The sequence below is a fragment of the Oncorhynchus gorbuscha genome, unplaced genomic scaffold (genome assembly GCF_021184085.1).
Source record: "Oncorhynchus gorbuscha isolate QuinsamMale2020 ecotype Even-year unplaced genomic scaffold, OgorEven_v1.0 Un_scaffold_1397, whole genome shotgun sequence".
Lineage (NCBI taxonomy): Eukaryota > Metazoa > Chordata > Actinopteri > Salmoniformes > Salmonidae > Oncorhynchus > Oncorhynchus gorbuscha.
The window spans coordinates 57,123-78,906 of record NW_025746184.1 but is presented as its reverse complement, the minus strand read 5'-3'; the positions used below and the strand labels follow the sequence as shown (position 1 = coordinate 78,906).

Sequence of the window (21,784 nt, the reverse complement as noted above, 5' to 3'; positions counted from 1 at the left end):
TCCAGTCCTGAAAGCTCCTCACGAAGGGGTGGTAAAACCAGGCTCTAAAGTCTGACTTAACCAGCTTAGTTTAGTCAGTCAGTCAGTCTGTCTGTCAGTCAGTTCAGATAGAGTGGACAAACTGAGGGTAGAAAGTGCCTCTGTGTACCCAGTGTTCCGCTGGTCAATTCACTATCAAAGATTCTGTTATCCACATGGATCTTAGTTCCCTACACATCTACTGCATGAAAGGAGGGATTTGCGAGGGTTCACCAAACTGAGCACCTCCATTAATCTGAACTGGGATATGTTGTGAAAAGACCCTGTCATATCAAATGTTCAAATATCTCTTACCTCTCCTTCCCAGGAGCTGAAATGTCGACGCATAGAGAGGTCCTTCTCCATGGAGAAGTTGCTGTACCAGATCGCAATGTCAGAATCCAAACGGGAGAATGGTGTCATTCTGAGTACCATGACCTCACTTCTCAAAGACCTCAGGTGGGTTTAACTATTTAACCAATAGCAGTATTATCATTCCAGATCACAGTATCAATAGCAGTATTATCATTCCAGATCACAGTATCAATAGCAGTATTATCATTCCAGATCACAGTATTAATAGCAGTATTATCATTGTAGATCACAGTATTAATAGCAGTATTATCATTGTAGATCACAGTATCAATAGCAGTATTATCATTGTAGATCACAGTATCAATAGCAGTATTATCATTGTAGATCACAGTATTATCCTTGTAGATCACAGTATCAATAGCAGTATTATCATTAGATCACAGTATCAATAGCAGTATTATCATTGTAGATCACAGTATCAATAGCAGTATTATCATTGTAGATCACAGTATCAATAGCAGTATTATCATTGTAGATCACAGTATCAATAGCAGTATTATCATTGTAGATCACAGTATCAATAGCAGTATTATCATTGTAGATCACAGTATTATCCTTGTAGATCACAGTATCAATAGCAGTATTATCATTCCAGATCACAGTATCAATAGCAGTATTATCATTCCAGATCACAGTATCAATAGCAGTATTATCATTGTAGATCACAGTATCAATAGCAGTATTATCATTGTAGATCACAGTATCAATAGCAGTATTATCATTGTAGATCACAGTATCAATAGCAGTATTATCATTCCAGATCACAGTATTAATAGCAGTATTATCATTGTAGATCACAGTATTAATAGCAGTATTATCATTGTAGATCACAGTATCAATAGCAGTATTATCATTCCAGATCACAGTATTAATAGCAGTATTATCATTGTAGATCACAGTATTAATAGCAGTATTATCCTTGTAGATCAGTGTCATTGTAGATCACAGTATTATCCTTGTAGATCACAGTATTAATAGCAGTATTATCATTCCAGATCACAGTATTAATAGCAGTATTATCATTGTAGATCACAGTATCAATAGCAGTATTATCATTGTAGATCACAGTATCAATAGCAGTATTATCATTGTAGATCACAGTATCAATAGCAGTATTATCATTGTAGATCACAGTATTATCCTTGTAGATCACAGTATCAATAGCAGTATTATCATTCCAGATCACAGTATCAATAGCAGTATTATCATTGTAGATCACAGTATCAATAGCAGTATTATCATTGTAGATCACAGTATCAATAGCAGTATTATCATTGTAGATCACAGTATTAATAGCAGTATTATCATTGTAGATCACAGTATCAATAGCAGTATTATCATTGTAGATCACAGTATCAATAGCAGTATTATCATTGTAGATCACAGTATCAATAGCAGTATTATCATTGTAGATCACAGTATTAATAGCAGTATTATCATTGTAGATCACAGTATTAATAGCAGTATTATCATTCCAGATCACAGTATCAATAGCAGTATTATCATTCCAGATCACAGTATTAATAGCAGTATTATCATTGTAGATCACAGTATTAATAGCACTATTATCATTGTAGATCACAGTATCAATAGCAGTATTATCATTGTAGATCACAGTATTAATTGCAGTATTATCCTTGTAGATCAGTGTCATTGTAAATCACAGTATTATCCTTGTAGATCACAGTATTAATAGCAGTATTATCATTGTAGATCACAGTATCAATAGCAGTATTATCATTGTAGATCACAGTATCAATAGCAGTATTATCATTGTAGATCACAGTATTATCCTTGTAGATCACAGTATCAATAGCAGTATTATCATTCCAGATCACAGTATCAATAGCAGTATTATCATTGTAGATCACAGTATCAATAGCAGTATTATCATTGTAGATCACAGTATCAATAGCAGTATTATCATTGTAGATCACAGTATTAATTGCAGTATTATCCTTGTAGATCAGTGTCATTGTAGATCACAGTATTATCCTTGTAGATCACAGTATTAATAGCAGTATTATCATTGTAGATCACAGTATTAATAGCAGTATTATCATTCCAGATCACAGTATCAATAGCAGTATTATCATTCCAGATCACAGTATTAATAGCAGTATTATCATTGTAGATCACAGTATTAATAGCACTATTATCATTGTAGATCACAGTATCAATAGCAGTATTATCATTGTAGATCACAGTATCAATAGCAGTATTATCATTGTAGATCACAGTATTATCATTGTAGATCACAGTATCAATAGCAGTATTATCATTGTAGATCACAGTATTAATAGCAGTATTATCATTGTAGATCACAGTATTAATAGCAGTATTATCATTGTAGATCACAGTATCAATAGCAGTATTATCATTGTAGATCACAGTATTAATAGCAGTATTATCATTGTAGATCACAGTATCAATAGCAGTATTATCATTCCAGATCACATTATCAATAGCAGTATTATCATTGTAGATCACAGTATCAATAGCAGTATTATCATTCCAGATCACAGTATCAATAGCAGTATTATCATTGTAGATCACAGTATCATTGTAGATCACAGCATTTTTAGCAGTACTATATTTGCAGATCACAGTATCAATAGCAGTAACTATTTGTAGATCACAGTATTAATAGCAGTATTATGTTGTAATAAGTAGCAGTTGTCATCACAGTATTATAGTTGTAGACATATTAATAGCAGTATTATAGTTGTGATCACAGTATTAATAGCAGTCATTATCACCACCTGTTGAATAAACAGTATTATCATTGTCAGATCACAGTATTAATAGCAGTATTATCATTGTAGACCTGTTGAATAAGCAGTATTATCATTGTAAATCCTGTATTAATAATTACATTGTAGATCACAGCTAGCAGTATTGTCATTGTATCATCAAACATGGCATGTAATTCTACTCTTAAAAGGGAAATCTGGGATTGAAAAACGGACAAAGCAGTCACCCCACCACCTGTTGAATAAACAGCAGTCACCCCCCACCTGTTGAATAAACAGCAGTCACCCCCCACCTGTTGAATAAACAGCAGTCACCCCACCACCTGTTGAATAAACAGCAGTCACCCCATCACCTGTTGAATAAACAGCAGTCACCCCTCCACCTGTTGAATAAACAGCAGTCACCCCTCCACCTGTTGAATAAACAGCAGTCACCCCTCCACCTGTTGAATAAACAGCAGTCACCCCTCCACCTGTTGAATAAACAGCAGTCACCCCTCCACCTGTTGAATAAACAGCAGTCACCCCTCCACCTGTTGAATAAACAGCAGTCACCCCTCCACCTGTTGAATAAACAGCAGTCACCCCTCAACCTGTTGAATAAACAGCAGTCACCCCACCACCTGTTGAATAAACAGCAGTCACCCCACCACCTGTTGAATAAACAGCAGTCACCCCTCCACCTGTTGAATAAACAGCAGTCACCCCACCACCTGTTGAATAAACAGCAGTCACCCCTCCACCTGTTGAATAAACAGCAGTCACCCCTCCACCTGTTGAATAAACAGCAGTCACCCCTCCACCTGTTGAATAAACAGCAGTCACCCCTCCACCTGTTGAATAAACAGCAGTCACCCCTCCACCTGTTGAATAAACAGCAGTCACCCCTCAACCTGTTGAATAAACAGCAGTCACCCCACCACCTGTTGAATAAACAGCAGTCACCCCACCACCTGTTGAATAAACAGCAGTCACCCCACCACCTGTTGAATAAACAGCAGTCACCCCTCCACCTGTTGAATAAACAGCAGTCACCCCTCCACCTGTTGAATAAACAGCAGTCACCCCTCTACCTGTTGAATAAACAGCAGTCACCCCTCCACCTGTTGAATAAACAGCAGTCACCCCTCCACCTGTTGAATAAACAGCAGTCACCCCTCCACCTGTTGAATAAACAGCAGTCACCCCTCCACCTGTTGAATAAACAGCAGTCACCCCTCTACCTGTTGAATAAACAGCAGTCACCCCTCCACCTGTTGAATAAACAGCAGTCACCCCACCACCTGTTGAATAAACAGCAGTCACCCCACCACCTGTTGAATAAACAGCAGTCACCCCTCCACCTGTTGAATAAACAGCAGTCACCCCACCACCTGTTGAATAAACAGCTGTGGGGTGGGGCTGGAGAAATGTAACCCAAGAATCAATAGCTATACATCATTCATTTAAAAGTACAACATGTTACCCATCTCAAATTGACCCTTTCCACAAAAAAAAGAGTAAACAGTAGCCATTGGTTACAGACGATACACCAGTCTGCTCTACCTGTTCCAGGGATACAGAGTTGAGACAACGCAGGGATCTGTTTGACGCCGGGCTGCGGTCTGTTGCCCGCTACTGTAGTCATGACAACCAGGCCTCGTCAGAGAGCAGGAGGATCCAGCGCCAGTGGCTGAGGCTCGACCCCTCAGACCGACGCTGCCAAGTGTGCCAACACCTCTGCTACCTCTCCATGGTGAGTCTTTACTGGGCCGGGAAGGTTGGGCACAAACATAGGCAGGGATTCAATCAAAGGCATGTTGTCGACAAGAGCACTGTACGGCCAACAAGGCACCTTCTAAAGGCCATTTCCCTGATGTCCGTGGAGATGGCATCAATGGTTAAGTCTGCAGATGGGGGGTCAATCATAAATGTCCTGTAAAAAGACCGGTCTTACTTTATTGTCCCTGAAGGGAAAATGTGTTTATTCTGTGTCCTGATGGCATGCTCCTCATGTCGCTGCAGGTGGTTCAGGAGGGAAAATGTGTTTATTCTGTCCTGATGGCATGCTCCTCATGTGGTTCAGGAGGAAAATGTGCTGCAGGTGGTTCAGGAGGGAAAATGTGTTTATTCTGTCCTGATGGCATGCTCCTCATGTCGCTGCAGGTGGTTCAGGAGGGAAAATGTGTTTATTCTGTCCTGATGGCATGCTCCTCATGTCGCTGCAGGTGGTTCAGGAGGGAAAATGTGTTTATTCTGTCCTGATGGCATGCTCCTCATGTCGCTGCAGGTGGTTCAGGAGGGAAAATGTGTTTATTCTGTGTCCTGATGGCATGCTCCTCATGTCACTGCAGGTGGTTCTGGAGGGAAAATGTGTTTATTCTGTCCTGATGGCATGCTCCTCATGTCGCTGCAGGTGGTTCAGGAGAGTGAGAACGTGGTGTTCTGTCTGGAGTGTGTCCTGCTGTACGTACAGAAACACAAGTCCTGCCGAGGCCTCAAAATGATGTACCGTTACGACGAGGTACTACAGTACACTACACTACAGTACACACTACACTACTACACTACACTACACTACTACAGTACACTACTACAGTACACTACACTACTACACTGCACTACTACAGTACACTACACTACTACACTACACTACTACACTACACTACTACATTACACTACACTACTACAGTACACTACACTACTACAGTACACTACACTACTGCAGTACACTACACTACTACAGTACACTACACTACTACAGTACACTACACTACTACAGTACACTACACTACTACAGTACACTACTACAGTACACTACACTACTACAGTACACTACACTACTACAGTACACTACACTACTACAGTAAACTACACTACTACAGTACACTACACTACACACTACTACTACTACACAGTACACTACTACACTACACACTACTACACTAAACTACACTACTACAGTACACTACACTACACACACTACTACACTACACACTACTACAGTAAACTACACTACTACAGTACACTACACTACTACAGTAAACTACACTACACTACAGTACACTACACTACACACTACTACACTACACACTACTACAGTAAACTACACTACACACTACTACACTACAGTACACTACACACTACACACTACTACAGTAAACTACACTACTACAGTACACTACACTACACACTACTACACTACACACTACTACAGTAAACTACACTACTACACTACAGTACACTACACACTACTACTGTAAACTACACTACTATAGTACACTACACTACACACTACTACACTACACACTACTACAGTAAACTACACTACACACTACTACACTACAGTACACTCTACTACAGTACACACTACTACAGTAAACTACACTACTACAGTACACTACACTACACACTACTACACTACACACTACTACAGTAAACTACACTACACACTACTACAGTACACACTACTACAGTAAACTACACTACTACAGTACACTACACTACTACACTACACACTACTACAGTAAACTACACTACACACTACTACAGTACACACTACTACACTACACACTACTACAGTAAACTACACTACTACAGTACACTACACTACACACTACTACAGTAAACTACACTACTACAGTACACTACACTACACACTACTACAGTAAACTACTCTACACACTACTACACTACACTACAGTACACTACACACTACTACAGTAAACTACACACTACTACAGTAAACTACACACTACTACAGTAAACTACACTCTACTACAGTACACTACTACACAGTACACTACTACAGTACACTACACTACTACAGTAAACACTACTACAGTACACTACTACAGTACTACTACACACTACACTACAGTACACTACACACTACTACAGTACACTACACACTACTACAGTACACTACTACAGTACACTACACTACAGTACACTACTACAGTACACACTACTACAGTACACTGCTACAGTACACACTACTACAGTACACTACTACAGTACACTACACACGACTACAGTACACTGCTACAGTACACTACTACAGTACACTACTACAGTACACTACTACAGTACACTATACACTACTACAGTACACTACTACAGTACAGTACACTACTACAGTACACTACACACTGCTACAGTACACTGCTACAGTACACTGCTACAGTACACTACTACAGTACACTACACACGACTACAGTACACTGCTACAGTACACTACTACAGTACACTACTACAGTACACTACACACTACTACAGTACACTACTACAGTACACGACTACAGTACACTACACACTACTACAGTACACTGCTACAGTACACTGCTACAGTACACTACTACAGTACACTGCTACAGTACACTGCTACAGTACTACAGTACACTGCTACAGTACACTACTACAGTACACTACTACAGTACACTACACACTACTACAGTACACTACTACAGTACACTACACACTACTACAGTACACTGCTACAGTACACTGCTACAGTACACTACTACAGTACACTGCTACAGTACACTACTACAGTACACTACTACAGTACTACAGTACACTGCTACAGTACACTACTACAGTACACTACTACAGTACACTACACACTACTACAGTACACTACTACAGTACACTACACACTACTACAGTACACTGCTACAGTACACTGCTACAGTACACTACTACAGTACACTACTACAGTACACTACACACTACTACAGTACACTACTACAGTACACTACACACTACTACAGTACACTGCTACAGTACACTGCTACAGTACACTACTACAGTACACTACACACTACTACAGTACACTACTACAGTACACTGCTACAGTACACTGCTACAGTACACTACTACAGTACACTGCTACAGTACACTACTACAGTACACTACACACTACTACAGTAAACTACACTACTACAGTACACTACTACAGTACACTACTACACTACACTACTACAGTACACTACTACAGTACACTACTTAATTCTTTCCAACATTTGATGTAACTTTATTTAACCAGGAGAGTGAAAATTCTCAGAACATGAAAGCAGTTCAGTTCAACACCATCAATACATTCATAGTCCAGACCTCCATTATTAGGTAGTAGGAGGTTGTCAATTACTACACCCACTCTTCAATGTCAACCCACATTCTTCTTCTCCTGATTCCAATTCCTCTTCCTCTCAGGACCAAATCAACCATCTGGTGAGCAGGGTGTGTGGGAGAGTGCTGGAGAAGAGCGGCGCTGAGAAGAGGAGAGGGACGAGAGGACTTCAGGGCCCCGGTGAGGCGTCCACCCCGGCCAAACGCAGCGCCCGAAACAGAACCTCCATCACTGTGTCCCTCACACGCCTCCCCTCCTCCACCCTGCCCAAGACCGCCCTCAGCTCTAAATAACTCACATCATGGCGGCCACGTTCCATTACTTCACATCCTTCCTTCCTGGGTTCTTTGAGGTAAACACAAGTGGTTAGGTCACTACCACCCAATTACTGTCACCAATCCAACCGATTCACACCTGTGATTACTTCAAAGGAAGGAAGGAAGGAAGGACTTCTGAGGTGTTCCAACAGGACCAGTGCTTCACTACGGTACATTTCTCTCTGCTCAGTGTAGAGAATGTGCTCCTTAAACCACGGCTTTTGCACTAGAGTAAAAAAACAACATGTTTTTAAGAGGCATTAATGGCTGGATTCAGTTCCGTATCGAAGGATCCGCGTTACAGCTCAATTGAAATTTGAAGGCAACGTTCCCGCGTATCTCAGCTCAATTGGAAATTAGCTTTAAAAAATGTTAGCGTGGATCTTCATCGATATGGATTGAAACCCAGCCCTTCGTCCAATACTGTATATTGTATCTAGATATCACAATATCCTCCTAGCTACACCTACTGTTATTACCTACAGACTTCACTTCCCTGGTGCTACATCTTGGTGCTCGATTTATACTGTCTTTGGTGTAGTAGTAGTAATAATAATGATCATTTCTCTTTTGCTCAAAGCCATTGGACTGCATCCTGAACTGTGAACACGTTTTTAGAACTTGTTACCAATAAGTTGATTCTACACAGTTTTGCGTTTAGACTCCAACCAGTAATAAGGCTCTTCAGGGGTTTGTAATACATGAATTACGATACAAAGATTGTTCCAGCGGAGCGCAAAAAGTGGGTTGTGTTTATTAGTGCTAAACGTCGCAAAACTTTTTGCAAACAGAAAAAAAAACAAGCGTTCCTTATTGGACATGTTCAGGTAGTCCCTCCCCGTTTTGGCCCTTTTGGTTCCTAGTGAATACGACCCTGGCCTCAGTATTAAAACAGGGCCCCTTCTCAGATCATTGATGTTATAATTATTTAGAGAATTGGCCAAGAGTGGAACGGTAATCATGGGCTTCACACCGCTCATCTGACCATTTGTGTGTGAAACACTGTGCCTAAAAATAAAGAAAATGCATACTAATCATTTTCAATCATTTCTGGTGCCGATAGTTTTTGTTTTGTGACCAAGTTATCCACTCTAGACCCTTACAGGCTCTTGACCTGCAACTCTTGGGTCCGCGGGACTGCGTTCCAAATGGCAGGCCTATCCCCTATTTAGAGCACTAATTTTGACCCGAGCCCCAAGGGCACTATATAGGGAATAGGGTGCCATTTGGGAGAGTCACAGTCCAGGTGTTTTTATCAAAGAACAAAAACTGAAAACCACAACAGCATTGTACGTATAAAACATTGTCATTGTCTAAAGATACATGTACCTGAGCCTTTTAAGGAATGGAATGCAGTGTTTTGGAGTAGGGGATTTATGAAGAAAAGCCTTTACCACCCCCCCCCTCCACCACCAGTTACTTCTGTGGCCCCGTATAAACAAGGGTTGTGATACAAAACAAATCTAGAATTACAAGTGTTGTGGAGACGGTGAAATGGTTGTGTAAACATTTTTTGTGCAGACAAAAAAATAAATACATTGTATCACAACCCTTGTGTCAACCGTGTTGGACATTAGTTGTATGGGGCCCGGGTTGCCCTGGTAACAAGTATGGAGAAGTGCTGCATAGTTTGAATCCCCTCGTTTTTTACCTAAACTTTTTTTTATGAAAAGGGAAAATAAGTAGAAGAATAATAAAAATGCTAAAATCTACTATGTACAGAAGGAGTAACTCCTGTTGTTGCACTCCAGCCTCGCGACAAGAGTCCTTTCAAATCAGCTTGTTGAGACCCCTTACAAAAACTAGCCATTTTCGAAGTTCACATATATACAGAGTTGGATGTTTTTTTAAAAGCTTAATGTTTTGGTTGTTTTTTTTACAACAGGCTCATTACAGCCGACCGTCTCATTTCTCTGATTCTGTTTCCCTTCCATGCTGATTCAAGTTGGACAATGACCGTTTTATTTTCTATTTTATTTGTTAGTACCCATTAAGGTTGAATAAAAAGGTTTGACAGTGTCTATCCAAATGTGTTCTTCTCAGTGCCGTGTGTCTGTACCCTCCAAGCATCCCGCCCAAACATCTCTGTGTTTAAGAACCACCAAGCTATTCTAGTTATTGACTTCAAAGCTTTGGTTTAAACTCCCAGTGTAATGTCTGAAGAATGCAGTCCCTTGAACATTTTAAACAACTTTATTATTATTTACTTAGATATAATTGGATACAAGGAAGGAAGCTACATTTCAGTTATAAAAAAAAACAGAAAAGAAAAAAAGTTTCTTTGGGGAAAAATGCAAAACGGAGCCCCAGATCAGCGTCTAGGAGCTACCCTATACCCCCTAGAGCCAGTCTCATCCAGGGGGCAGCTCTGTGACGGCTCCTAAGAGGCCTGCGAGTCGCTGTCGTCAGAGTTCTTGAACGTCTCTGCCTCGGGCAACGACACCAGGGCTGTGTCGGCCTGCACTTCCTCCTCGTCTGGCAGTACCAGGGGCTGGTCTCCGTCTCCGCTGGCCTCGCTGCCCTCCCCCTCCTGGCACTCCCCCAGGCTGGTGTCCTGGCTGGTGTCCTGGCACTCCCCCCAGGCTGGTGTCCTGGCTGGCTGAGCCTGGCTCCATGGAGGAGAAGGAAGACGGCTTGTTCCTCAGTTCCGCCTGGGTGGGCACCCGCAGGGAGATCTCAGAGGACAACGACTCAGGGTCTGGACCTGGGGGACAGGAGGGAGGGAGAGGGGATCAGTCCAACATCACGGCTCTGCCCATATATGGGATACAGGGTTCCATTTGGGACTCAACCACATGTTTCATCATGTGATTCTAGTGTGCTGCAGTGTATAACCTCTGTTTTGTTTGAACTCGTGACAACACAACTCTGTTATCACCAGGGTGACGCACGCGCATGCTTTGATACCATGCGTTCATAAGAAAGTGGCTCGCTAGCAACGCACTTAATTACATGACTAAATGGACACAAGCGAATACGGTCTCTGTACAGTTGGTGGCTACGTGATAGCATTAGCCATACTGTCTCTGTACTGTTGATGGCTACGTGATAGCATTAGTCATACTGTCTCTGTACTGTTGATGGCTACGTGATAGCATTAGCCATACTGTCTCTGTACTGTTGATGGCTACGTGATAGCATTAGTCATACTGTCTCTGTACCGTTGGTGGCTACGTGATAGCATTAGTCATACTGTCTCTGTACCGTTGGTGGCTACGTGATAGCATTAGCCATACTGTCTCTGTACCGTTGGTGGCTACGTGATAGCATTAGCCATACTGTCTCTGTACCGTTGGTGGCTACGTGATAGCATTAGCCATACTGTCTCTGTACTGTTGATGGCTACGTGATAGCGTTAGTCATACTGTCTCTGTACCGTTGGTGGCTACGTGATAGCATTAGCCATACTGTCTCTGTACCGTTGGTGGCTACGTGATAGCGTTAGCCATACTGTCTCTGTACTGTTGATGGCTACGTGATAGCATTAGCCATACTGTCTCTGTACCGTTGATGGCTACGTGATAGCATTAGCCATACTGTCTCTGTACCATTGGTGGCTACGTGATAGCATTAGCCATACTGTCTCTGTACCGTTGGTGGCTACGTGATAGCATTAGCCATACTGTCTCTGTACCGTTGGTGGCTACGTGATAGCATTAGCCATACTGTCTCTGTACCATTGGTGGCTACGTGATAGCATTAGCCATACTGTCTCTGTACCGTTGGTGGCTACGTGATAGCATTAGCCATACTGTCTCTGTACCGTTGGTGGCTACGTGATAGCATTAGCCATACTGTCTCTGTACCGTTGATGGCTACGTGATAGCATTAGCCATACTGTCTCTGTACCGTTGGTGGCTACGTGATAGCATTAGCCATACTGTCTCTGTACCGTTGGTGGCTACGTGATAGCATTAGCCATACTGTCTCTGTACCGTTGGTGGCTACGTGATAGCATTAGCCATACTGTCTCTGTACCGTTGGTGGCTACGTGATAGCATTAGTCATACTGTCTCTGTACCGTTGGTGGCTACGTGATATCAACAAATGGTCGTCCCAAATTGCACCCTATTCCCTACATAAATTAATACAAATAAGTAGCAAGCCTTCTGCAAGCCTGTTTCTGTAGTGAGACAGCTTGATGTACCAGGACACCCCCTGGACAGGACACTAGTCTATCTCCTGTTTCTGTAGTGAGACAGCTTGATGTACCAGGACGCCTCCTGGACAGGACACTAGTCTATCTCCTGTTTCTGTAGTGAGACAGCTTGATGTACCAGGACACCTCCTGGACAGGACACTAGTCTATCTCCTGTTTCTGTAGTGAGACAGCTTGATGTACCAGGACACCCCCTGGACAGGACACTAGTCTATCTCCTGTTTCTGTAGTGAGGCAGCTTTATGTACCAGGACACCCCCTGGACAGGACACTAGTCTATCTCCTGTTTCTGTAATGAGGCAGCTTGATGTACCAGGACACCCCCTGGACAGGACACTAGTCTATCTCCTGTTTCTGTAGTGAGGCAGCTTTATGTACCAGGACACCCCCTGGACAGGACACTAGTCTATCTCCTGTTTCTGTAATGAGGCAGCTTGATGTACCAGGACACCCCCTGGACAGGACACTAGTCTATCTCCTGTTTCTGTAGTGAGGCAGCTTTATGTACCAGGACACCCCCTGGACAGGACACTAGTCTATCTCCTGTTTCTGTAATGAGGCAGCTTGATGTACCAGTACACCTCCTGGACAGGACACTAGTCTATCTCCTGTTTCCGTAGCGTGAAGCTACTCCCAATCCTCCAATTTCAGGGAGGACACTAATCACAAGGCCACTGAGTTGGTTATTCCATACAGAGTGCACTGTGTTGATAACTACCTGAGGTGAGTGAGGAGGTCAGGCTGTTGATAACTACCTGAGGTGAGTGAGGAGGTCAGGCTGTGGATAACTACCTGAGGTGAGTGAGGAGGTCAGGCTGTCGTCTTCTCCTCCAGAGTTGAGAAAGACGTCGAGGGCTTCATGGTCCGACACGTCCATCAGGTCCATCTGTTCCAGAACGTCAACGTTCACCTCCATGGAAGACATGCTACCTATTGGCCCTGTGGAGCGACACACACAGCCAGCGTCACTTCACACTGCAGCTGCACCACACCGCTACTGTTCCGCAGTCCCATCCTGCCTCCATTTCTCACAAGGAACCTTGGAACTTATCCTCCACTGTGGTTGAAAGGGAGGTGAGGAGATGGGGTGAGGAATCACGGAATGACCAATTCAGAACCCAGACTGGCGGACAGTACAACACTGAAGATACACACACACACGTCACTCTTACAGATTGACAGACAGTACAACAGCACAACACTGAAGATACACACGTCACTGTTAGACTGACAAGACAGTACAACACTGAAGACACACACACACACACACACACACACACACACACACACACACACACACACACACACACACACACACACACACACACACACACACACACACACACACACACACACACACACACACACACACACACACACACACACACACACACACACACACACACACACGTACGTCACTGTTACAGACTGACAGACAGTACAACACTGAAGATACACACATCACTGTTACAGACGGACAGACCGTACAACAGCACAACACTGAATATACACACACGTCACTGTTACAGACAACACAGCTCTGACATGAGACACACAGACAGACAGCACTATCATACCTCAAGTATGATGAAAGCAGGAAGGGGAAGCACAATAAAAGACGTAGGAAACAGTCCATTAACCGGCGTAGCATCACTGGTTATTGTAAAGCTCAATGTCCCAGACAGGGCAGAACAAGGGAAAAGTCATAGAATCTACACCAAAACAGCAGTTACACCAGACCAAAGTCAATACAGAAAATATCCTCTTAAAACACAAGTCAACCTTTTTAAATGTGCCTTTCTTTGACCTTCTGCAACGTTTATTATTTTAATTGTATCTTTATTTAACTTGGCAAGTCAGTTAAGAACAAATTCTTATTTTCAATGACGGCCTAGAAACAGTGGGTTAACTACCTTGTTCAGGGGCAGAACGACAGATTTTTATCTTGTCAGCTCAGGGATTCGATCTAGCAACCTTTCGGTTACTAGTCCAACGCTCTAACCACTAGGCTACCTGCCGCCCCTCCACTCTAACCACTAGGCTACCCTGCCGCCCCTCCACTCTAACCACTAGGCTACCCTGCCGCCCCTCCACTCTAACCACTAGGCTACCCTGCCGCCCCTCCACTCTAACCACTAGGCTACCCTGCCGCCCCTCCACTCTAACCACTAGGCTACCCTGCCGCCCCTCCACTCTAACCACTAGGCTACCCTGCCGCCCCTCCCCTCTAACCACTAGGCTACCCTGCCGCCCCTCCACTCTAACCACTAGGCTAACCCTGCCGCCCCTCCACTCTAACCACTAGGCTACCCTGCCGCCCCTCCACTCTAACCACTAGGCTACCCTGCCGCCCCTCCACTCTAACCACTAGGCTACCCTGCCGCCCCTCCACTCTAACCACTAGGCTACCCTGCCGCCCCTCCACTCTAACCACTAGGCTACCCTGCCGCCCCTCCACTCTAACCACTAGGCTACCCTGCCGCCCCTCCACTCTAACCACTAGGCTACCCTGCCGCCCCTCCACTCTAACCACTAGGCTACCCTGCCGCCCCTCCACTCTAACCACTAGGCTACCCTGCCGCCCCCTGCCGTATCAACAGAGGTAGTGTTCCAAATGGACCCCTATTTCCTACAGGCCCGTAGTGCACTACTTCCCAGGGCCCGTAGTGCTATGGTCCAAAGCAGTGCACTATAAAAAGGGGAGCCACACAGTGTGTGTTCTGGGTTCCAGCTCACCTCTTCTGTCAGTGATCTGCAGGTAGCCAGTAGAGAGGTACTGATCCATGTCCTGTTGGAAAGCTTCTTCAAAGTACTTCTGCCTCTCCTTCAGCTTCCCCTGCTGGGCGTGCTCCATGTCCAGCACCTTCTGGGCGTGCTCAGAGTCCAGCTCGGCTGGGGGGAAACAGGAAGTACAGGACACGTAAACATAGAGGTGGATAGAGGGTTGACTTGCTCTCACGGAAGCAGCCATTGAAAAGATAGTAGATGAGCTCTTGTACATTTCTATGGAGGTCAGTGATACCCTCTGGATAGACATAAGGGCAAGCCACAGTCAAATGATGACGCCTCAGTCTTCCATTATTTAATGGAAACATGCTTCACAAATCTGCACTGTGAAGGTCACTGTGTAGGTCACTATGTAGGTCACTGTAAAAGTTACTGTATAGGTTACTGTGTAGGTCACTGTAAAAGTTACTGTATCGGTCACTGTATCGGTCACTGTGTAGGTCACTGTGTAGGTCACTGTGTAGGTCACTGTAAAAGTTACTGAATAGGTCACTGTGTAGGTCACTGTGTAGGTCACTGTACAGTTACTGAATATAAACAAGTCATTGTTTGGTATCCCTGTTAAGCTGTATAGGAAGTGGCAGCTTTTTGTCAGAGTAGCCTCTGCTCTTTTCTAGTGACCCCAAATCCATTGACCACATACATACAGTTTGGGATGCAACCTGTAGTTAGACTTTTACATCAGATAAATGTCTTCTCACTATTATAATGATCAACATCATCCTACAGATATCATCAGATAAATGTCTTCTCACTATTATAATGATCAACATCATCCTACAGATAGCGTCAGATAAATGTCTTCTCACTATTATAATGATCAACATCATCCTACAGATATCAGATAAATGTCTTCTCACTATTATAATGATCAACATCATCCTACAGATATCAGATAAATGTCTTCTCACTATTATAATGATCAACATCATCCTACAGATATCAGATAAATGTCTTCTCACTATTATAATGATCAACATCATCCTACAGATATCAGATAAATGTCTTCTCACTATTATAATGATCAACATCATCCTACAGATATCATCAGATAAATGTCTTCTCACTCTTATAATGATCAACATCATCCTACAGATATCAGATAAATGTCTTCTCACTATTATAATGAGAGCCCTGAGTCTGGCCAGACACCATCCTTACTGTAGAGTCTCCTCACAGAGCCCTGAGTCTGGCAGACACCATCCTTACTGTAGAGTCTCATCACAGAGCCCTGAGTCTGGCCAGAAACACCATCCTTACTGTAGTCTCATCACAGAGCCCTGAGTCTGGCCAGAAACACCATCCTTACTGTAGTCTCCTCACAGAGCCACGAGTCTGGCCAGACACACCATCCTTACTGTAGAGTCTCCTCACAGAGCCCTGAGTCTGGCCAGAAACACCATCCTTACTCTAGTCTCATCACAGAGCCCTGAGTCTGGCCAGAAACACCATCCTTACTGTAGAGTCTCCTCACAGAGCCATGAGTCTGGCCAGAAACACCATCCTTACTGTAGTCTCATCACAGAGCCCTGAGTCTGGCCAGAAACACCATCCTTACTGTAGTCTCCTCACAGAGCCCTGAGCCAGAGACACCATCCTTACTGTAGTCTCCTCACAGAGCACTGAGTCTGGCCAGAAACACCATCCTTACTGTAGAGCCTCCTCACAGAGCCCTGAGCCAGAGACACCTCTGTGTGGAGCGTGCAGAGACTAGCACCCTGAGTCTGGCCAGAGAGACTATTCTGTGACCTTTTTATCTCAGCTAACAACCCTTTCTTGTGATACTACAGTATCAGGATACTAACAAGATACCACTACAATACTACAGGATACTAACAAGATACCACTACAATACTACAGGATACTAACAAGATACCACTACAGTACTACAGGATACTAACAAGATACCACTACAATACTACAGGATACTAACAAGATACCACTACAGTACTACAGGATACTAACAAGATACCACTACAATACCACAGGATACTAACAAGATACCACTACAGTACTACAGGATACTAACAAGATACCACTACAATACCACAGGATACTAACAAGATACCACTACAGTACTACAGGATACTAACACGATACCACTACAGTACTACAGGATACTAACACGATACCACTACAATACTACAGGATACTAACACGATACCACTACAGTACTACAGGATACTAACAAGATACCACTACAGTACCACAGGATACTAACAAGATACCCCTACAGTACTACAGGATACTAACACGATACCACTACAGTACTACAGGATACTAACACGATACCACTACAATACTACAGGATACTAACACGATACCACTACAATACTACAGGATACTAACAAGATACCACTACAGTACTACAGGATACTAACGCGATACCACTACAATACTACAGGATACTAACAAGATACCACTACAGTACTACAGGATACTAACAAGATACCACTACAATACTACAGGATACTAACAAGACACCCCTACAGTACTACAGGATACTAACACAATACCACTACAATACTACAGGATACTAACAAGATACCACTACAGTACTACAGGATACTAACACGATACAACTACAGTACTACAGGATACCACTACAGTACTACAGGATACCGCTACAATACTACAGGATACTAACAAGATGCCACGACAGTACACTAACAAGATACCCCTACAGCACTACAGGATACTAACAAGATACCACTACAGCACTACAGGATACTAACAAGATACCACTACAGTACTACAGGATACTAACAAGATAACCCTACAGTACTACAGGATACTAACACGATACCACTACAGTACTACAGGATACTAACAAGATACCACTACAGTACTACAGGATACTAACAAGATACCACTACAATACTACAGGATACTAACAAGATACCACTACAATACTACAGGATACTAACACGAAACCACTACAATACTACAGGATACCACTACAGTACTACAGGATACCACTACAGTACTACAGGATACCACTACAATACTACAGGATACCCCTACAGTACTACAGGATACCCCTACAGTACTACAGGATACTAACAAGATGCCACTACAGTACACTAACAAGATACCCCTACAGTACTATAGGATACTAACAAGATACCACTACAGCACTACAGGATACTAACAAGATACCCCTACAGTACTACAGGATACTAACAAGATACCCCTACAGTACTACAGGATACTAACACGATACCACTACAATACTAACACGATACCACTACAATACTACAGGATACCACTACAATACTACAGGATACCACTACAATACTACAGGATACCACTACAATACTACAGGATACCACTACAATACTACAGGATACCACTACAATACTACAGGATACCACTACAATACTACAGAATGCCACTACAATACTACAGGATATTAACAAGATACCACTACAGCACTACATGATACCCCTACAGTACTACAGGGTACTAACAAGATAACACTACAGTTCTACAGGATACTAACACGATACCACTACAATACTACAGGATACTAACAAGATACCACTACAATACTACAGGATACCACTACAGAATACCAATACAATACTACAGGATACTAACAAGATACCACTACAGCACTACATGATACCCCTACAATACTACAGGATACCACTACAATACTATAGGATACCACTACAATACTACAGGATATCACTGCAATACTACAGGATACCACTACAATACTACAGGATACTAACAAGATACCACTACAATACTACAGGATACCACTACAGTACCACAGGATACTAACAAGATACCACTACAATACTACAGGATACTAACAAGATACCACTACAGTACTACATGATACCACTACAGGATACTAACAAGATACCACTACAATACTACAGGATACTAACAAGATACCATTACAATACTACAGGATACTAACAAGATACCATTACAATACTACAGGATACTAACAAGATACCACTACAGTACTACAGGATACTAACAAGATACCACTACAATACTACAGGATACTAACAAGATACCACTACAATACTACAGGATACTAACAAGATACCACTACAGTACTACATGATACCACTACAGGATACTAACAAGATACCACTACAATACTACAGGATACTAACAAGATACCATTACAATACTACAGGATACTAACAAGATACCACTACAATACTACAGGATACTAACAAGATACCACTACAATACTACAGGATACTAACAAGATACCACTACAATACTACAATACTACAGGATACTAACAAGATACCACTACAGTACTACAGGATACTAACAAGATACCATTACAATACTACAGGATACTAACAAGATACCACTACAGTACTACAGGATACTAACAAGATACCACTACAATACTACAGGATACCACTACAATACTACATGATAACACTACAATACTACAGAATACCACTACAATACTACAGGATACCACTACAATACTACAGAATACCACTACACTACTACAGGATACTAACAAGATACCACTACAATACTACAGAATACCACTACAATACTACAGAATACCACTACAGAATACCCCTACAGTACTACAGGATACTCCTACAGTACTGCATGATACTAACAAGATGCCACTACAGTACTACAGGATACTAACAAGATACCACTACAATACTACAGGATACTAACACGATACCACTACAATACTACAGGATACCACTACAATACTACAGGATACCACTACAGTACTACAGGATACTAACACGATACCACTACAATACTACAGGATACTAACACGATACCACTACAATACTACAGGATACCACTACAGTACTACAGGATAGCAACAAGATACCACTACAATACTACAGGATACTAACAAGATACCCCTACAGTACTACAGCATACCACTACAATACTACAGGATACCACTACAGTACTACAGGATACCACTACAGTACTACAGGATACTAACAAACAGCAGAGGAACCATTGACTTTATCGTCACACTTGTATTTTCTTATAAGCACTAACTTTGCTAACAGCTACTTTATTGAGGAATGGTTTTAAATCAAATCAAACTTTGTCACGTGCGCCGAATACAACAGGTGTAGTAGACCTTACAGTGAAATGCTTAATACAACAGGTGTAGTAGACCTTACAGTGAAATGCTTATTTACAGGCTCTAACCAACAGTAAAAAGACAGGCTATATACAGTAGACAGGCTATATACAGTAGACAGGCTATATACAGTAGACAGGCTATATACAGTAGACAGGCTATATACAGTAGACAGGCTATATACAGTAGACAGGCTATATACAGTAGACAGGCTATATACAGTAGACAGGCTATATACAGTAGACAGGCTATATACAGTAGACAGGCTATATACAGTAGACAGGCTATATACAGTAGACAGGCTATATACAGTAGACAGGCTATATACAGTAGAGAGGCTATATACAGTAGAGAGGCTATATACAGTAGAGAGGCTATATACAGTAGAGAGGCTATATACAGTAGAGAGGCTATATACAGTAGAGAGGCTATATACAGTAGAGAGGCTATATACAGTAGAGAGGCTATATACAGTAGAGAGGCTATATACAGTAGAGAGGCTATATACAGTAGTGAGGCTACATACAGACTTAATGTGACTGAGATACATGGTTGTTTCACCTAGTTACCTTAAGATGAAAATCACTCTGGATAAGAGCACCTGCTAAATGACTAAGATGTAAATTGATATCCCCCACATTGTAGGCTAATTATTTACCTGCCCGCCCAAGTGTGTCTCCTCCAGATCAGAAAACAACGGGACAGTTCTGTTATGTGAAGCAAGACATGTATCGTGACTATAGTCCCATTAAGCTCTAGTCCCCACTGTGAGCCATGTCTCTCTCGGTCTTAAAGACAGGAAGCACCTACCCACTTCTCAGAACAGCAGGAAGTGGTTATGTTACTTTTATGGAACCATAGGAGTGTCTGTGTTATGGCTAGAGGTGCTACATCCTTTTAAAAAGACGCATATTGTTGCAGTGAATCTTTTGTCCTAGATCAAGCTCTACTCATCATCAGCTGCCTTTACAAGAACTGACATCCGTGTGGAGTCAAGTAACAGCAGATTGAGGAACTAAGTATCTTCTTTGTTTTCTGACAAAAGTTCATCCCAGAAATGCTGCCTCATTGAAAATAAGAATTTCAACCCTGAATCATTGGATTCTCACAAATCCTTGAAATGCACGCCAAGGTGCCAATACAGGCTCAGGATTT

The 21,784-nt window shown here is 42.4% G+C and overlaps 2 protein-coding genes across 2 annotated transcripts in view; one reads left to right on the top strand and one right to left on the bottom strand.

Annotated features, from left to right (window-relative positions):
- LOC124022463 (protein Jumonji-like) overlaps positions 1–10,592 on the top strand; it is a gene marked incomplete at its 5' end in the record, with an annotated part of 76,937 nt that extends 66,345 nt beyond the window's left edge. Inside the window, 4 exon segments of the mRNA XM_046337373.1 lie at positions 347–477; positions 4,701–4,881; positions 5,542–5,649; positions 8,340–10,592. Of these exon segments, the coding sequence (XP_046193329.1) occupies positions 347–477; positions 4,701–4,881; positions 5,542–5,649; positions 8,340–8,549 (630 nt within the window).
- Positions 10,593–10,807: 215 nt separating this feature from the next.
- Positions 10,808–21,784, bottom strand: part of LOC124022462 (dysbindin-A-like) — a gene marked incomplete at its 5' end in the record, with an annotated part of 42,790 nt that continues 31,813 nt past the window's right edge. The window contains 4 exon segments of the mRNA XM_046337371.1: positions 10,808–11,166; positions 11,168–11,277; positions 13,525–13,671; positions 15,469–15,624. Coding sequence (XP_046193327.1) covers positions 10,954–11,166; positions 11,168–11,277; positions 13,525–13,671; positions 15,469–15,624 — 626 coding nt within the window.